The following is a 20343-nucleotide window of genomic DNA, read 5'->3' as shown; positions in this document are numbered from 1 at the left end:
CTGTCATACCCTAAATTATCTTTGTGTCACCTGGCATGCACTGATGAGCTTATTGTACAGTACTAAATTCGTTCCACTGTTCGAAAAACATATTCTACAAAATAATATGCATATGATCAATGGATACTATTTTCTAGAAGGAAGACATCTGCAAGATAAAAAAATGCAGTAATGGATATATACTATTACTGCCAGCTAAAACTTAAGAATACTCAATTTTGGGGGTGTTAATCATTAAACATTTAAGTTCTTGGTGGGTGCCATCGCCATTTTTCATCCTGGGGAAATTGCCAGGTTTTATAAGGCATTAGATCCCAGTTGTGATCACATGAGGTAGAGGCATGCAACAGTTGGTGATCAGTAACACATAAAAGCAGTAGATCATGATATAACGTTAAGTATGCAGGCTTTAGAGCTAGACAAAGTTTACCTTCTGGCTCAGCTTTTTCCTAGCTGTATGGCCATGGGCAAGTTACTGTGCAGCTCTTTACCTCAGTTTCCTCGATTTAAAAACTGGAATATGACACCTACTTCAGTGGATTGCTGAGGGAATTAAAGTACTTGAATACATTAAAAAAAAGCATTTAGAAAAGTGGCTGTTAAATAGTAGGTGCTGTTTGTTGTCTGCATAATTAAGTTCTCAGAAGTGTATTATAGACCAGGGATCTTGAAGGTGAAAGGACTTTGAGGGAAAAGGAAGACAGTCAGTCACCGTATTTCTTTTACCTCATCTAACACTGAGGGTATCTACAAGACTGTGTGAGCATCGTAAGCACGGGCGCAGTAGCTTCTCCAGTTCTGAATCTCAGTACTTAGCATGCATCCTCTTTGGTGTGCAGTATTTCATTAAGTGTTGGATGAACTACTTGCTGTCGTTTATATATCTCTCTGTAGTTCACAAAGCATGATCATGTAAATCTTTATCTGCTCATTTCCACAACCTCGTATTATAGTAATGGTGCCTTACGTGAATTGAGTGCCAGCTCTGTACCAGGCACTGTACAGTGCCTGTTTTTCAAACAATGACACTAAAGCTTAAAGGGGTAAATGACTTAATAAAACCACACAGTTAGTAAGAAACAGAAGAATCCAGTCCAAATTCTGACTCCAAACTGTGTGGTTCTTAAACTAAACCATTCCACGTCTCATTTTACATGAAGAAGAGTGTCTCGGGAGGGTTTAACAATGATCACATAGCATAGAGTAAAACAAGTACTGAATTAAACTCAAGCAGGAAGTAAGGAGGGCTTTAGAGTTAAAATATGTGATCACAATTAATGTTTAAGTTGATCTAAATACTTTTATTACCTTAGACTATAGAAATATTAACATTGGACTTGAACCACCACTAAAAGAATAGGAAAAGAGAGGATAACTTCTAAACTAAAAGAAAAAAGAAGGCGTAATAAAAAATAATTGGCCCAAAGCAGGCAAAATGGAAAGAAAAAAGCAGCATAGTATAAGTGGAACAGATAAAAATAACACCTATAAATTGATAGCTTTAAACCTAAATATATTAGTAATTATATTAAATTTAAATGGACTATATTTGCTGTGTACTTGTCTTACATGTATTCTACATGTGTATTTTATGTAGAGTCCATTTGTGTATTCCTTTTCTAATAAAGTTTTTAAAAATTTTATACTTTGAGAGCATCCACATTTCAAACTGTGTCAGTGCTTAAACTGTCTTTGCACAGAGCTTTTCTTCTATCATATATTTTTACGGTTCTAATAAACATCTTTACACACTGTCTTCCTTTAAAAGCAGTGTGACAGATTACAGTAACTGATGTGTATACAATTATATTTAAAAAACATGTACAGTATATTTAAAACAAAATCTAAAGCCTGAGGAAGAAGAAGAAATAAATATTAAAGTTACTGTGATTGAGTATTAAATTACTTCTAAGCTTTTCTTTGGCAGAATCAAAAGGTGTGAATAGATTCTTCTCACTACTGGGGTGTATGGTGTTTCTGCATTTGTGGAGTGTAATAATATTAACCATTTTAAAGATTTTTTCATCAATAAAAGTAACAGCCTTAACTGAAGTCAGTATTTATGGATGATAATATTTTTATTTAGTCACATTACTAATTTTGTAACTTTTTTCCTTGTAGGCACTGAATGGCTTTGTACTGGTTGTCACTACAGATGCTTTGGTCTTCTATGCTTCTTCTACTATACAAGATTACCTGGGGTTTCAGCAGGTAAATATATTTTTCTTAGGTCGTTAAAAAAAGTTTTTTGGAAAATTAATTTTTTACGTTTAATTTATCTTATACTTAGGGACACAAGTGATAGTTTGTATATATAAAATGTAATTAAAATACATATGCTATAGAATAAAAAAGTATATGTTTGCAGCTAATATATTTTTATACTTTTAAAAATCTACTGCATTATAATTTCCTTAAGGGTATATGTGATTCATGGATTTTGTGTTTCTTCTTTCACTTATAAAGAACTTTTATATATACGAAACTTTAGGGTAAGGGGCAGATAGGGTTTGGACAGGGGCAGACAAGAGAATATTTATCATCAAATTAGTTATGGATACTGGAAGGTATATGACAACTATGAAATGAATGAGGTGATATGTAAAGGTGTGAGCAAAATACTATGGCTTCTCCCTTTAATTCGGACTTGTATGGATTATGGAAGCTTTCCTGAAGGAAAGGGTATTTAAGCTAACCTAAAGAAAGTGTAGGATCCGGATGGGTGGACCATTGTGGAGGGAACACAGAGAAGAAAAGCTAGACGTAATGTGGACAGTAGGTTGGAAGGCCTTGAAGGAGGTGAGCGTGTTTGGTTTAATGTTACTGAGTGTATAGTGAATAAATGGAGTAATAAGGCGTTCGGCATATTTGAGGGGCAAGAACATCCAATATGATTTGAGAAGTTTGTAAGTACACTTGAATGCTAACTACTCTTATGTATCCGTAGTTCTTAAATTCTAATGTGCATGAGAATCACCTGAAGAACTTCACAGGATGTCATAAAATTGATGGGCCTCCTTCCCATATGATCTGATTCAGTACGTCAGAGTGGGGCCCATGTATTTCATTTCTAACAAGCTCCCAGGTGATGCCAAGACTGATGGTTGAATGGCACCGTCTGCACTGTTATATAGACTGAAGCTTAAATTATGTCATACACACTATAGAAGCCACTAAATGTTTTTGTTAAAGGGAACGTGTATGCTCCAGTCTATACTTCAGAAGATAACTCTGGCATTGTGTAATGGATGGCATAGAGATGACTTCATGCTAGAAGATAAAGTTCGTAGGAAGATTTAAGTCCAGATAGCTAAAGTGGTGGAATCTGGCTACCGACACAAAGCCTAACTTAAGTAGTTTTGGATTTTAAAGAAAATAGACTAATGTCCATGGAAAAGCCTGTTTGCAACTTAATTACATAACTAGTTTAGTTATTATTTGATGTGATTCATAACAGTTAAGAAATCAGAAAGATTAGCTGTTTCCCAATCTGTTTTTTTCTTCATATATACATATAACCTGGATATGCTTTAAGAAAACATTCATATCTGACATTGGTGGTGGTTTATGGCACCATTTTTAAAACTGCATCTTGTAACTCATTAGTGGGTTATGAAATTGATATAGTGGATCACCATCAATCATTCGTTTTAGTTGCTTAAAATGAAATAAAATAGAAAACACAATATTGTCACACATATGTGGAATCTAGAAAAATGGTAGAGATGACCTTATTTGCCACGCAGAAATAGAGACAGACATAGAGCACAAATGTATGGATACCAACGGGGAAAGGGGTGGGGTGGGAGGAATCGGGAGATTGCGATTGACACGTATACACTATTGATACTATGTATAAAATAGACAGCTGATGGGAACATACTGTATAGCACAGAGAACTCTACTTAATGCACTGTGGTGACCTAAATGGGAGGGAAATACAAAAGAGAGGGTATATACATATATACATATATATATATATATATATGGCTGATTCATTTTGCTGTACAGTAGAAGCTAACAGGACATTATAAAGCAACTATACACCAATAAAAATAAATTTAAAAAATATTGTTACACATAAAAGAAGTGTTCTGTGAAACTTTTTTCCACGTGTGTATACACACACACACACACACACACACACACACACACACACACACACACACGATGGATAGAAAATGTATTTCTTGCCATGAGTTGCAATAAAAAAAGTTAGAGCAGTTCTGGTGGAAGGGCCATTTACTGTAGTAAATGCTGAGAAGCAAGAGGTGAAGGAGGGATTCTGACCTGGTAATGGCATAATCCCTTACTCTTATGGAATCTACTAGAAGTAAAAATTTCATATAAGGAAAATTATTAGAGAGCAGTGAAGGAAATACATAATACTGTCAAGCTTAGAGCAGTCAAATGCAGCTGGATGTTCAGACAAGGTTTTGTGGAAGAAGGAGGATTTTAAAAGATCAGTAAATAGATAAAAATCAGCAGAACTTAATGTGCTGCAATTAAGGAGTGGGAAGGTGACTTATCTGACTGAAAAGCATTCACACAGGGAAGTGATGGCAAATAACTTTTGATTTGTCAATTACAGTGCTAGTCTCTCTCTGGCTTTTCCTATGTTGGATTCCTGAAGAGCTTTGCAAGCATTTCATTTGCGTTCATCACCACTAACAAGCACCCACTAATCTAGCAAGGTTTTGAAATTAGTAAGCCACATTTTAAAAAAATCAGTACTTCTTGTTAATTTCCTTTTTTTTTTTTTTTTCTTTAGTCTGATGTCATCCATCAGAGTGTGTACGAACTGATCCATACTGAAGACCGAGCTGAATTTCAGCGCCAGCTGCACTGGGCGTTAAACCCTTCACAGTGTCCAGACTCTGGACAAAAAATGGATGGTAAGAATGTTTACCAAAAGATAATGTTGGGGATTTTTTGATATAATTCTGTGAAAGAAGGCAGAGAACCTTTAGGGGCATTGAACTCCATGGTGAAGGTGGGAAAGAAGGGGAAAGACGTGAACCTCTGGCTGCGGGCCAGAGCCAGGTCACAGGGAACCTGGTGACCTAAGGAGGATTTTGACAGATGACAGCCATTGATGAATTTCACGTGACAAAGTATACCCATATAGTCACTAATATATTGTATAAAAAGAACTCTTAACACTGTTGTGAAAAGGGGGAAGGAATGTACAAGGTTGATTCTGGAGTGTGTATGAATTGTTCTGTGTTTAAAATGCACCAAATATAAAAGCAGACTAGCATATGCAAGGATAAAAAAACCTTCTTTCAATGCAAGCAGTGTTTTCACACATCTGTGAAAATGTTAAAAAGCAGAAAAGGCTTAGAAAATGTAGAAATTGTTGACAGGATAGCTCAGTAGAAATAAAAACAGCGGAATAGGTAAAGTTCTATGTAGTGAAAATGTTATTCAATAAGTTTTAATTTCTTTTCACTAGCGCCCCTTCTGAAAGCGATTTTTCTTTTGTAATCCAAATACAGACTTCGGTTTAGAAATTAACACAAATTTCAGCTATTCAAACACTTAATTTTACAGAAAAATGGAAGTAACTTTATGTTGCTATTATTTCTACAGAAGCTAATGGCCTCTCACAGCCAGCAGTCTATTATAACCCAGACCAGGTTCCTCCAGAGAACTCTTCGTCTATGGAAAGGTGCTTCATTTGCCGACTAAGGTGTCTGCTGGATAATTCATCTGGCTTTCTGGTAAGGTGCAAAATCTTTTACTGACATTTAGTATGAAGTTTTAGAAAATTGAAAAGTGAAACCAATTTAATTGGAACGTATTTTGAGTTTGGGTTATAAAAATCTACTTTATTAAATAATTTTATAAAGGACAGTAACTTTTTAAAATCTTTCTAAAGTTTTAGAAATATCTTCCATAACTCAAAATCTCTATCCTTTAGGATGCAGTAACAAAGACTAGTGGAATAACAGGGAACTCTCTATCTTTCCCCTTTTTTTGGACTTTTTAGGTATAAGATAGAGAATTATATAGCACTTCTTTGGCAGCACACTGCTTACCCTCCTTGGATTTAATGCCTGCCAAATGGAAAAATTGTCACGGCCTTTTCCGCATGGCTGGAATAACTGCTGTGTAAAAAAGTGGTTGTGTCTTCATGATTGCAGGGTCCTCCTCTAGTATGAAATGCTCTTGAATAGTGTGAACTCCTGAGTGGGATGGCCAGGGAGCAGCGTAGGCAGGACGCTAAGAGTAGAGACGGCCCGGCCTGTCAGGTGCCTGTGTCCTGAAGACTGTGCACTCCACCAGGTACAGAAGGAGACAAAGCGTGTTGCATATTACTTTTGTGACTTATCAGGAATTGGAAACAGATGATCAAATCTGTTAGCGGTTGCATATTACTTTTGTGACTTATCAATCAGGAATTGGAAACAGATGATCAAATCTATTAGCGGTTGCATATTACTTTTGTGACTTATCAATCAGGAATTGGAAACAGATGATCAAATCTATTAGCGAACGATGATTTTTGTTGGTGTGTTTATTCCTGAAGATAGTTTTGCTGACCCAGAATTAGAACTGTGCTTTGAGCTAGTTTGCTAGTATTGATGATCACTTAGTATATATGTCTAGGTGGAATTTCTTTGTGTAATTGGCCCTTTTCTCCCTTGTGCTGCTCTCATATTGATGTCAGAATCATCCCTTGGCCTGGTACTGTTTTAAGCAACCAGATTGATCATGGTCGTGATTAAGTTGTCTCTGTTTCCTCTGTCTTCTAAAATTGTTCTTTAGTAGAGTTCTGTGTTCTTTGTATGGTTTTATGATTCATTTTAGTGTTTTTAAACAGTTGTTTTATCTCTCTATAAAAGATTCCTATGGATTTTGAATAGACTCTGAGCTGTGGACTAGTCCACAGACTATATCTGAAAATTAATATGTACTTGATGGCTTTATCACTATTCATTCGTTTAGGAAATGGAGTTTGAGTGTGCAGTGCGTACGGACCCGTGCTAGGCGTGGATGGTAGGGCAGCCGCAAGGTCAGAAAACCATTAGGTCTTCCTTTTGTGACCTCTTAAAGCACTGAGTGGTTCGCTTACGAATCCCTTGAGGATAGCCCTCATACTACCTTTTAGGATATTTTTAATGGGCTTTCTGGGGAGAAAGGAATTCAAGTCACATTTGATAGTCTCATGAACTTTTATGGAATTATCAAGAACACTGGAAATGGCCCTGATGGAGCCTTTTAAAAGGGAACCATTTTAAAGCGTTAATCTTAATGAACTGTTTTTTGGTTTTTTAAGGCAATGAGTTTCCAAGGGAGGTTGAAGTATCTTCACGGACAGAACAAGAAAGGGAAAGATGGATCAATACTTCCACCTCAGTTGGCTTTGTTTGCAATAGCTACTCCACTGCAGCCACCATCCATACTTGAAATCCGAACCAAAAATTTCATCTTTAGAACCAAACACAAGTTAGACTTTACACCTACTGGTTGTGATGCCAAGTAAGTGAAACCTTTTCAGGTTTATTTTACCAAATGTATATTTTGTTGCAGTAAGTGTGTCTTAGCATGTATATATTTTCCATGTGGTGTTGATTATAGTATTGTTTATTATTATAGTAGCTATTATTATTTCATACTTTACAGCATAGCCTTTTAAAATAAAATTTCATCACGTTCACAGATCTTTTTATTATTTTACAATATTTGACACAATTTCTGTATTATACAGATGATGTGTTTATATAAGATTCGGTATCCTGATGACATTTATTGTTGGCTTGTTTTACATTTTTAAATTATACAAACTTTGACTTTTAGCCCTAGAAGTTTAGTAACCAAAGCATGTTGCTGCTTTTCTCCTTCCTAATAACGTGAATGCAGACAGGTTGGAGAAACCCTGCCCCTCAAAATGTAGTATAGGTATTCTAGAATTTAATTAGAGATTTTGTGTTTCACCTATATAATCTACTCTGTTAGACTGATCTTTAGCAATAATTTTCATGGTCTTTATTCAGGAGAAGAAAATAGTCTAAAAGTGAAATTTGCAACCATAAGCAAAAGAGAGCAGTTAGAGAACTGTGTGTGTTTCTCCCTGCTAGTGTGAAATTCTGAATGTCAACATAGTACAGAAACTAGCATATAACTAATGAATTGATGTTGGCTACTTCATTTCTGTTAAATTTTAATTGCATTCTTGTTTTGCCCTTTTTTGAAACAGAGGAAGAATTGTTTTAGGCTATACTGAAGCAGAGCTATGCATAAGAGGATCAGGATATCAATTTATTCATGCTGCTGATATGCTTTACTGTGCTGAGTACCATATCCGGAGTAAGTTGTAGTTGCTTAGGAGCTTGGCTGTGAAAGCAGCTTACGCTCTAGTACGTGTTTCAAATGATTACTAATGTAATGTGTTTAAGGAAACTATGTGGATAAACTTCTCCTTAGTATCCCACCGTTATGATTAGCCTGAGTTACCCTCTGTTCATTAGCTGCCACACAGGAATTAAGTAGTTTAATTTAATTACTCTGAAAATGACCGTTTTGCCCACGTTTTTGCTCAGTTTTTTTAATGGCATCATTTTTAATTCTAAAATTTATGTTAATAGAGATTATGCTTTAAAATTGTATAGTAAAATATGTATTAGGCTGTAGGAAATGTTCCCTTTTTTTTAAAACGAAAACAATTTTCCCTCCAAACTCTATACTCTCTTTTCATGTGTTACGAGAATTGTCTGACTTAATCTTTCCTTGAACCATTTAAATAATAACTTTAGTATGAAACAGGAAAAACTAGCAATGCTGAAGAAGTATTTTGATACATTTTAATATACTGTGCTTAAAAGTCGTCAATACAGGGCGAGAGAGAGTCATGGACATATACACACTAACAAACGTAGTAAGGTAGATAGCTAGGGGGAAGCAGCCGCAAGGCACAGGGATATAAGCTCGGGGCTTTGGGACAGCCTGGAGGGGTGGGAGGGGGAGAGTGGGAGGGAGGGAGACGCAAGAGGGAAGACACATGGGAGCACATGTATATGTATAGCTGATTCACTTTGTTATAAATCAGAAACTAACACACCATTGTAAAGCAATTATACCCCAATAAAGATGTTAAAAAAAAAAAAAAAAAAAAAGTCGTCAATATATTTATCATCTTTGGTGATATGTGAATTACATCTAGAAATATTTATTACAGAGATTATTGTGTTGATTTTGATAATTTAATTCTTTTTTGTTTCAGTGATTAAGACTGGAGAGACTGGCCTGATAGTGTTCAGGCTTCTTACGAAAGACAATCGATGGACTTGGGTGCAGTCGAATGCACGCTTAGTTTATAAGAATGGAAGACCAGATTATATCATTGCAACTCAGAGACCTCTAACGTAAGTACAAAGACCTAAAACATTTCATGTTTTGGTTTTTTATTTTAATAATTCTCCTTCATGAAAACCTAAAAATAAATTTTAAGAGAATTTACACTGGAAGTAATAATTGAAAGGTAATATGTACAGAAAGAAGGCGGCATAGGGTAAGGACATTGAGAAAACAGCGTTAACAGACTTACAACTGTGTATGTAGAGCTACAGAAAGAGAATAATCAAAGAAACCTCCAAGGGTTATCCTGGGTATACGAAGGAAAGATGAAAAGCCAGCGCCATCTGTCAAATAAAAGAAAAACGTAACAGTGCTTTGTTTAGCGTGTTTGCTAATAAGCAGGCAGTGATTTTTAAGTTTCTCATATATTCTCGAAGTGAGTAGTGTGTCAGTTATTTGTATTGCAAATGTTTTCTCCTCCAGTCTGGCGAAATGATTTTTGTATGTGGTTTTGAGGGTAAGGATCAAGATTATTCTTTTCCCTTATATGGATATCTAGCTGACTAGTAACATTTATTTGGAAAGATGATGGTTTTTTGAAAAGACCATCTTTTCCCCACTGCACTGCATTGTATCTGGGGTTCCATTGGTCTGGTTGTCTATTTTTAGACCAAAACACATTGTCTTAACTATTCTGTACCTTAATTTGCCTTGATATCTTGATGTACGCCCGCCATCTCGTTTGTTCAGAATTTTTGTTCTCTTTCAAGATAATCTTGGCTCTTTACATTTCTATATACTTTAGAAATCAGTTGTCAATTCCCATGGGAAAATTTGTTAAGAATGGAAGAATGTTTTTATACATTTGATATTTTTGTTTGCTTGTTCTGTTATTAAGAGGTTTTGAGATCCATTGGAGCTCTTTACCTAATATGGATATTAAATTTTACATACCTGCACTCTGTGTAGTACATATGAACCTATAACTAACTATGACATTTTCTCCATGCCTTGATTTATGAATTCCTTCCCCATGCAAACATTTTTAATTTTCATATGTCAATCCTCCTTTAGAGCTTCTGGGTTTTATATTTTATTTCAACAAGCCTCATTTTTACATTTGGATCTTTATTCCACTTGTAATCCATTTTTCAGGTAGGGATGGAACCTGAGTGTGAAATTAATGACTATTATTAAAAGTTTTTGGACAAATTCTAAATTAAATTTGTCTGAAAAACAATTTTAAGTACTAATCATCAGAAAGATTTCTCTCAAAGTTCATGTTCCCTGCTATGAAACTCAGCTACCTGCTATGAAACTCAACTACAGTGTATTTTGCTTGCTATTATTTTTTCTTGTCTAAAATTTCTTATTTTGAAATGTTTGTGATGCGACTCTCCTTAACATACGCCAACTTTCTCGTGCACGATTTTAGAGATGAAGAAGGAACAGAGCATTTACGAAAACGAAATCTGAAGTTGCCTTTTATGTTTACCAGTGGAGAAGCTGTTTTATATGAGGTAACCAACCCTTTTCCTCCCATAATGGATCCCTTACCAATAAGGACTAAAAATGGTGCTGGTGGAAAAGATTCTGCTACCAAGTCAACTCTAAGTAAGGATTTCCTCAATCCCAGTTCCCTCCTGAATGCCATGATGCAACAAGATGAATCTATTTATCTCTATCCTGCTTCAAGTAGTACACCTTTTGAAAGAAACTTTTTCAATGACTCTCAGAATGAGTGCAGTAATTGGCAAAACAATGTCGCACCAATGGGAAGTGACAATATCCTGAAACACGAGCAGATTGGCCAGTCTCAGGAAATGAACCCAACCCTCTCTGGAGATCACGCAGGGCTCTTTCCAGATAATAGAAATAGTGACTTGTACAGCATTATGAAACACCTGGGCATCGATTTTGAAGATATCAAACACATGCAACAGAATGAGGAATTTTTCAGAACTGACTTTTCTGGTGACGATGACTTCAGAGATATTGACTTAACAGATGAAATTCTGACCTACGTCGAAGACTCTTTAAATAAGTCTGCCTTGGGGGGTTCAGGCTACCACCCGCAACAGTCCGTGGCTCTGAACCCAAGCTGCATGGTACAGGAGCAGCTCCAGTTAGAACAGCAAGAGCAGCTCCAGCAGCATCAGAAGCACAGAGCAGTGGAGCAGCAACAGCTGTGTCAGAAAATGGAGCATATGCAAGTTAATGGCATGTTCGCAAACTGGAGCTCGAACCAACCCGTGCCTTTTAATTGTCCTCAGCAAGACTTACAGCAGTACGATGTCTTTTCAGACGTACCTGGGCCCAGTCAAGAGTTTCCCTACAAATCTGAGATTGATACTATGCCTTACGCACAGAACTTCATTCCCTGTAGTCAGTCTGTGTTGCCGCCACCTTCTAAGGGTACACAGTTAGACTTTCCCATTGGGGATTTTGAACCAGCCCCATATCCTACAACTTCTTCTAACTTAGAGGACTTTGTCACATGTTTACAAGTTCCTCAAAGCCAAAGGCACGGACTCAATCCACAGTCAGCCATGGTAACTCCTCAGACGTGTTACGCCGGGGCTGTGTCAATGTACCAGTGCCAGCCGGAAGCTCAGCACAGCCATGTGGCTCAGATGCAGTACAACCCAACAGTGCCAGGCCCGCAGGCATTTTTAAACAAGGTAAGAGTTTTATTAAACTGAATAAACCCTTTAGATGATTCTTCGTACATTATAAGTCGAACCAAGTTATAAATTTTCTACGTCAGTGACTGATTTTAATCTATTATCTGTAGCATTCATGTGAGAGAGCATTTTTAATTTTATCTGTTTTTTTAATAAGCCAGCACTTTTTTAATATGTTAGTAATACAAGTATATCATAGTTACCTGAAAGGAGAAAGAAATCAAGGAAAAAAGCAACATGGCTTTATGGCTTTAAGTGACAACCAGGTGAAATTAGTGAAAAGTATATTATTTAGAATAATCTTGATTTTTAAAAATACGGCCTTTTAAAGTTTTAAAAATATTTTCTTCAAAGCTCAATTTTTTTGCTGACATATAATTGATTTACAATGACTTTCAGGTGTACAACATAGCGATTCAATATTTTATCGATTATACTCTATTTAAAGTTATTATTTAATATTGGCTCTATTTCTGTTGAAATTGGGTTAAAAATCAATATAGTTGTGCTTCCTTCAAATGCTTTTGTCCTAGATGATCTCTGGAATTCAGTACTTGGGTTCCTTGGTGTTCTCTGGCAGTCCCTCTATGTGACCTGCCAGATCCTCATTTTATCCTTTAAGGTAGAATAGTTTTTTTCCCTGGCATCCTTTAAAAAAAAAAAAAGGGGTATCTCAGCTGGCTTTCTATCAGGGGACTCAAGCTAACCCTTCTAGCATCGTGGTAACTTAAAAAACAAAAAGTGCTTGCTGATGATTGCTGCTCTCTTTGGCCCCCCAGGAATACATCATGTTTGCATTCATGCTTTTCCATTAGAAAATATTTAGTTCATTTTACCGTATATTTAAGTTTAGTTTTGAAGCGAATCCTGGTTATAAGACTATGTATTATAATAGTTTATAAATGTTACTTGACTCTTTTTCACTAATTGTTTTTTTCTGGCCTTTTTATATACATGGTTTTGTCTGATTACACATGAGCTTATTCATAGAAAATGGCTGTGAAAGTTTTTCTTCTCCTCATTCCTGACTTCCTTCAGTTCTTTAACAATTGGTTACAGTCTATCTCACAACACTGCTGTGAAGTAAGCCTGGGTAGGTAACTACTGTACAAGTTAATTATGTAAAATTACATTTTGAACAGGGCCTGCATTAGCATGAGTTCCTTACAGTATTTTCTTCCCCCACTGTTTTGTATTACTTTTTTATGAATGATAAGAATTCTAGACCTATATATTCCCCCAGGAGTTATTAAAACTAAAGAAAATTAAAAGGCCATCTGTGGCTCACATTATATTCTGGTGGACAGCACTGCTCTAGGCAATATATTTAAAGAGAACTGCTGATGTGCATTGTATTATGACTGATGAGAGTAATTTATTCAAAACCTACCAGTCTCTGGGCACTTACTATATTCCCTTTGAAAACTCGAGGAAGTTTAGAAGCAGTCTGTAGGCTTTAGAAAGGTAGATTTCACTCAAAGCAATTAAGGGTATGATTATAATGTTACTTTCACTAACTATATTCTAAAATACAAAAGGCTCTCTAATCTGTAAAAATCCTACAGAACTAGGTATCTCTGTCATCCCTCCTTTTTTTCAGTAGCAGTTATGGAAATCAGCCTAATTTCACTGTTACACGGCAAGAGCAAGTATTTTACTTTGGTAACTTATTTCCATAATTAATTAGGACAGTAATTTTAGTAGTAAAGCATGTTATGAATTAAAAAACTTGGTTCTAGCCATCATATACCCATGGTGTAATATGTTAAGAAACCTCTTGCACATCAAAACTTACCTCTTTTGAGAAGGTTCTAGGTTATCTGTAGTCCAGTGTAGTGATCTTCAATGTAATTAATTCATCGGTACCTAGAACTTTTAGATAAAATCTGGTCAAAACAAACTTACTTACTTATGACAGAGTACAGTTACTGTGAATGACTGGTACTCTCATCCATCAGTTCCTATCCAAACCAAAGGCAGTTCACTGACCAAGTACTCTCTCAGTGTATGGAATGCCGAACCTGCAGTGAGACAATGATATTATTCATCCATACCATGTAAAAACGCAACTAATACGGAATATATGTTCAGTATGTCTTCACTGAATGATTTAAAATTTAACAGCAGGAAAGGAATTTGAAGTTTAACAACGTGCGCATCGGCAGGCGGACTGCCAACCACTGCGCCACCAGGGAAGCCCAGGACAAAGATTTTAAAAATACATTTTCATACATCTAACGGCTTAAGATATACGAAGGATCTGTTCTAATAAGTTGCATTGCAATTTTTGTTTTCAGTTTCAGAACGGAGGAGTCTTACATGAAACCTATCCAGCTGAATTAAACAGCATAAATAACACTCAGCCTACCACCCATCTTCACCCGTCAGAAGCCAGACCTTTCTCTGACTTGACATCCAGTGAATTCCTGTAATTCCAAGCCCACTTTTCATCTTGGTTTTTTGATTAAATTCGTTTGTGAAACATTATTAGGGAGTAATAAAATTGTCATTGTTGGATGTTAGCAAGTTCACGTGGAGGCATTGATGTATGTAGTTCTGTTTTTCCAAACCAAATTTTAATGATTTTATAAGAGGAGTTAATTACATATATTACCATCATTAAAATAGAAAGTATGCTGCCACCGAGGAGTGAAATAATCTACACTTTATAGTATTCTGAGATACCACAGAATAGACAAAACTTATTCAGGGGGACATTATGACACTTTTAAATATGAACTTTTTCTCCGTTGGAATTATTTCTGTCAGAATAAAATGAAATACTTCGAGTTTTGAACTTCAACATTCTTATTAGTGTACCAAATATGAACTATTTTCTTCTATTTGTAGCTTCTGCTTTTATCTCAGATCTTAAAATGAGTGGTTTGGTGCTTTTATAAAAAGATAATCTCAGTGCTCTCCTCCTTCCTTGGTAATGTAAGTGCCTCACAATTTTTTCTACCTATAACACTGTAGGAGTATGTTTTATATAAAATATACTTTCTCTTTTTAAAATCAATTAACATTCCGCAGACAAATATTATCAGTGTTTCTTAAATTCAGTCATTTCTATTAATCCAGGCATGTTTTAACTGCGCTACTCACCCACTTTCTTCAGGTAGAGGGCAAAAAATGGTTGAAAAGTTAATTGTTTAATCTCGTTGTTTAATCTCGTTGTTTCTAGACTTCAATGTTGCCGTGTGCCTTATGTTGAAAAATTTTGAAAGGGAAGATGTCTTTCCAAATTATTATCATAGAAATAAGACAGCAGCACTAAAATTTCAACAGTTTTCAGAAGTAAGAGATATACCACCATTTAGCTTTACTAAAATCTCCACCTTAATAGTTGAATGTTGCAGTGTAAAGAATCTGCTGTTAAATGCAACAGCATTTAACTTAAAATGAAGAGAAGCAGCTTTACTTTTAGCTCTTTAGTAAGTAAAGCACCCATTTCAATATGTATAAATTCTTTAAAAACTGTTGTAGATCTATGATCCTTTCAGATGTTGGAATATGTTCACTATAAATTTCACTTCTTAGTATAGTGGAAACTGTTTTTCTCATATTTGAGGAGTGTTAAGATTGAATATAGCAATGTTTGGTGCAAAGTATTGGTATGAGTGAAAAGAATGGTGCATTGTGTAGTTTATAATGAACAAAATTATTTGTAAAATAGTTTGTCTTTCATTTAAAGATAGTGCATACCTTATATATGCACGTAAATAATTTGTTTGGGTCTTAACATATTTTATCAGTGTGTCTTTTTAAGATAGCAAATAATGAATCCAACTTCTTTCAAAAGTTGGTATTAAGAAAAAGACAATCATGCAGTTCTCCTAACTTCAAGCATGAGGTTGTTTCTATGATATAATGACCTCTGTTATCAATAAGGCAAATTAATCAGGCTGTTAATTTAACCATCCTCAGGTGACTTAAAAGTGCCACCATCTGCCTTGCTTTCATTTAAATAGGACATCTGGAAAGGCACAGACACATTTTGCACGTATTGTATAAAAACATGATGGTATCCCACACTGAAATGTAGTATTAAAATACATTTTTAAAAATTTTTTAGTAAATCAATGTATATAAAAATGACTTCTACATCAGTTTTATGCATTTTCAGACAAAATTTTGAACCTGTAGAATTTAAGAGTTGAAAATAATAAATTTGTCTAAAACATTTCATAATTTGTTTCCAGCATGAGGTGTCACTAAAGATTTAGACCAGTGATCCAGATTAATATTCCATTTTCACATTTAAACCTGTCATTAAAAGTCTTCATATAAACCATTTTTGTTAGTCTCTTCCACATGTTACTGAATGGTTTAGTGGGGGAAAAAATAGGCTTTTTAAATTGTGAATATAATGACAATCAAGTATACACTTATAAAATTTAAAAACCTTAAAGCAATATTGTATATTTTTGTCTATAAAAGTAACTAAAATTTATCTAAGAATAATAAAATCACATTAAACCAAATACACCTTTGTCTGTACTGCTAAGTGCCAAACAAAGGAAGAATGGTTTGTGTACTGCTGTATTGAGGGATTTATTTTTAGATGATGTGCACTTCTGAGGATGTGATGTGCCTCATTTGATCTTTTTCCTATGCCAGGTTGTTCCTACAGTACCTGAAGATTTACCAGTGTTCCAATGTATTATATATAGCTTTCAATCATTGCTATGCTCAAACTAGTGTTTTTCAGTATTACTAAATTTGAGGTAAATGTTTTCATGGGTATTCTCTCCTTCAAGATGTTAATGCTTACATATGCCATGAATACATTTTTGTTTAAAATATGATTTGTAATAAATATCCTTCATTATCAAAAAATTGTACACAATAATATATATGGTAATAAAATAATCACCAAGTATGAATAGTATGTTTTAATGCAAATTCTTCTTTCTGGTCCCTATAAAGGAAGTGAGTACTTAAAGTATAGTGTTATAATTATATTAGATGAAAGCAGTCTTCAATATTTAAGGATAGGTTAAGTCAATAATTCATAAACTTCTTATAAAGTTCTGCCCCTGGATATTTTGGCCTTGACAGGAATATAAAAAAAAAACACACTTCAAGTAACTCATAGGTTAAAATGCTTCTGAAATGGATGCTGTTTTAAACCTTGTATTATCAGTAGTATAGTCTAGTGGTATTTGTTTTGTATCTCAGATTAAAATCCAACATTCCATTTTAATAGCCAATATTTTAAGAATATTTATGACAAAAATTTAAACAACCCATGTTCTATTCTATGCTTAGATTAGAAAAGGTATTGCCCAAACTTACACCTCTAACAAATATAAATGGCATGTTAAGCCTTTGGTGTTAAATTCATAACTATTAAACACTCACCAAGAATTCTGCAGTTAGAGTTGAAAAGAAGTTCCTGGGAAAAAGTTTTCATTCTAGTAACAATTTTTTTACATTAATTTTACATTGATTCTTAACCATTAGGTATTTTTCTCAACAAGTCGATAAAAACATAGCCAATTAGCATCATACTTAATTCTGAATATTTGAGAAAGACTAACACTGTCTTTTGCCTGCGTGCACGATATATTCAGTTTCAGCTGTTTGATCTTAAAGAGTCAAGAAAAATCCAGATAATATTTCTGATCCCTACTTTCAGTCAGATGACTTCATCAGCATGAATGACTGCAACTTGCCCCCTTGTCACCAAGCCTGTCAAACACTGACCAGGGATGTTAGCTACTCACAAGACTAGGGAATGTCTCTCCAGTTTTATCCCAGTGTCCGCAGAGGACCATGCTTCCAGTTGCACTAATACGACTGAAACCATCAAAACCCCACAGCACATCCTAAGTGTGTCTGTACCTTTACCTCCACAATACCACTGTCCTCTGCTCTTAGGCCAACCTCCAACATGGGAGAAGGAGAAGCTCCCCGGCCTCCAAGATGGACACTCTCCCTAACCACAACCTGCCCCTCCATCCCTCCCCCACCCCCTCCCCCTTGGCAACCACAAGTCTGTTCTCTGCTTCCAGAGGTTGGGGGCAGCAGATGTAAGCGAATGTATTTGGAATGGATAAACAGCAAGGCCCTACTATACAGCACAGAGAACTGTATTCAGTATCCTATGATAAAGCATAATGAATAAGAATGTAAAAAAGAACGTGTGTATTTATATTTAACTGAATGACTTTGCTGTACAGCAGAAGCTAACACAACACTGTAAATCAACTCTACTTCAATAAATAAAACAAACACCCTTCCTTTCCAGTTTTCATACACTCAGCTACTCCGTCTCCCTCTTTCAGAGTCTCTTCTCTCTCCTGTGGGCACCCCTGCGTACAGGTCATCCTCTATCCCAGGAAAAAGAAAAATTACTTGATTCTGCATCCCTCTTCTTATTAAATTACTTCTTTGCCTCCTTTCTCTCAAATAATGTTGGTCTCCTGAAATCTTGTTTTCTTCCCATTATGCTGCTTTGATGACGTTCACTTAACTTCCTTCTTACCATAGGCTGATTCTCTATGGCCCTGCACCCTCAATGAACTTTTTTCCCCCCTTAGGTTCTATGACATTAGTTGTCCTGCATCCTGTTTATTCCCTCATTTGCCTTTGTTAGCTACTCTCCTCTCCCACCTGGCAACAGGCTTAGTTCTGACCACCATGTGTGTTTCTTTCTCTACATACTGACCCTCTGGAAGCTCATCCATTCTGCAACTACTACCTTTATGATGAATCTCCTCAAACTCTGTGATCTCACCTCTGAAAAAGGGTGAAATAAAGACACCTTATCTCTGATTTACTTTCGTTGAGCATCCTTTCCCTCTAAGCAGCGTAGCAAAGCTAAGCACACAGACTCTGAAGACACCTGGCCTCAACACACACATGACGTGAATCATTGGGAAGGTTTCTTACTCTCTGAGCCTGAGTTTCCGTATCTACAAAATAAGGATAACAGTAATAGGCACCTCCCAGGATTCCATAAATTATGTAAAAACAGTTCCCAGTTGCCAAAACGAACAATTTGAGCAAAACAATAGAAGCATTGGATTACAACCCAAAGAATAAAATATCCGTGAGTCCATCCTGATATGAATAAATGATTGAAGAAATCAATAAATGGGGACGAGGGGGCGAACCTTCCTTACAGGAAAATCACAAATATAGGTAACTGTGCCTTCCAATAGATGGAGCTTAATACCCCTCCCCTTGAGTGTGGGCTAAACTCAGCCTCTTGCTGAGTACAGTAGAGCAAGGGGAAAAAATATTTATATTGTAGAAATCTGGCAAGCACCACTTTAACCAAGAGATCGAGTTTGACATCAATTATGTCGTGGTGTTCTCACAGATACTCTCTATGATCAGCACACTTCTGCTCTGTGGTATTTTCTCAAACACGCATAGCCCTAGTCTAATCATCGGAAAATGTCCGAGAAACCCAAATTGAGAGACATTCCACAAGATTCCTGGGAGTATTCTTTAAAATGTTAAGGTCAAGAGAGACAGATGTTGAGACATCACAGGTCGGAGGAGACTAAGGAGGCATGACCACGAAATACAAAGTACAACAGGGTATGTGGGATTGCATTCTGCAATAGAAAAGAGGCATTAGTGGAACAAGTGAAGAAAGCCGAATCACGTTTAGTTAATAGTACTGTACCACTGTCATTAACTAGCTTTACCAATGCACCACGGTTATGTAAGAGGTTAAGTTTAGAGGAAGACGGATGAAGGGAAGAAAGAAAGTCTGTATCTTCACAACTATTATGTAAATCTAAAATTATTCCTAAATAGTAAATTTAAAAATCATTTTTATATTAAAAACACAGTTTCTTGTTTGTCACATAGCAAGTACTCAATAAATGTCTGCCATTACTAATATTTCCCTGCGATTTCCAATCAACTTCTCCTCAGTTGTAGGTGAATCTCTACATTGACCCTACTCCTCATTCTGTTTACTTCTGATCTCATGAATATCTAGGTTTTTAGTCTCTAGTTCAGTGTTGCTTTCCACTTTCAAGTCCTGATATCATCCTTATCAATGATCCCTCTAGCCTTGTTTCCATAACTACTACACGTCAATATAATAACCTATTTTTCCATTCCAGCCAAGAATAATCACATCTCATACTTTGAGCATTTGTAACTGCCTTATTTTTGCCAACTTGAAATCTCCTCTTCTCATCACACCATCTTTCTTCCACTTTCCCATTCCTTTCTTCTTTATTCAACTAGCTCTCTGCGTTCCTTGTGCTCTCTAGCCCCATGAGTACCCATTGTGCTTTTTCAGTCCATCTGCCTGGACCTCAGTATCCGGGTTTCAGCAGTATGTTTGCTTGTAGTCTGGAATTGCTCACTTCCTTATTGGAAACTGCCA

At 35.8% G+C, this 20343-nt stretch overlaps 1 protein-coding gene across 1 annotated transcript in view; it reads left to right on the top strand.

The window, feature by feature from the left end:
• AHR (aryl hydrocarbon receptor) overlaps window positions 1–16870 on the top strand; it is a 47977-nt gene extending 31107 nt beyond the window's left edge. The window contains exons 4-11 of the mRNA XM_024767051.1: window positions 2122–2211; window positions 4772–4895; window positions 5593–5723; window positions 7283–7485; window positions 8204–8313; window positions 9227–9368; window positions 10736–11981; window positions 14282–16870. Of these exons, the coding sequence (XP_024622819.1) occupies window positions 2122–2211; window positions 4772–4895; window positions 5593–5723; window positions 7283–7485; window positions 8204–8313; window positions 9227–9368; window positions 10736–11981; window positions 14282–14416 (2181 nt within the window). The 3' untranslated portion in view covers window positions 14417–16870. The remainder of the gene's footprint in view (window positions 1–2121; window positions 2212–4771; window positions 4896–5592; window positions 5724–7282; window positions 7486–8203; window positions 8314–9226; window positions 9369–10735; window positions 11982–14281) is intronic.
• The last annotated feature ends 3473 nt before the right edge of the window (window positions 16871–20343 follow it).

This window comes from Neophocaena asiaeorientalis, unplaced genomic scaffold, assembly GCF_003031525.2.
Source record: "Neophocaena asiaeorientalis asiaeorientalis breed wild unplaced genomic scaffold, Neophocaena_asiaeorientalis_V1.1 scaffold70, whole genome shotgun sequence".
In the NCBI taxonomy this organism is placed as follows: Eukaryota; Metazoa; Chordata; class Mammalia; order Artiodactyla; family Phocoenidae; genus Neophocaena; species Neophocaena asiaeorientalis.
This window is presented reverse-complemented; position numbering and strand designations above follow the sequence as displayed.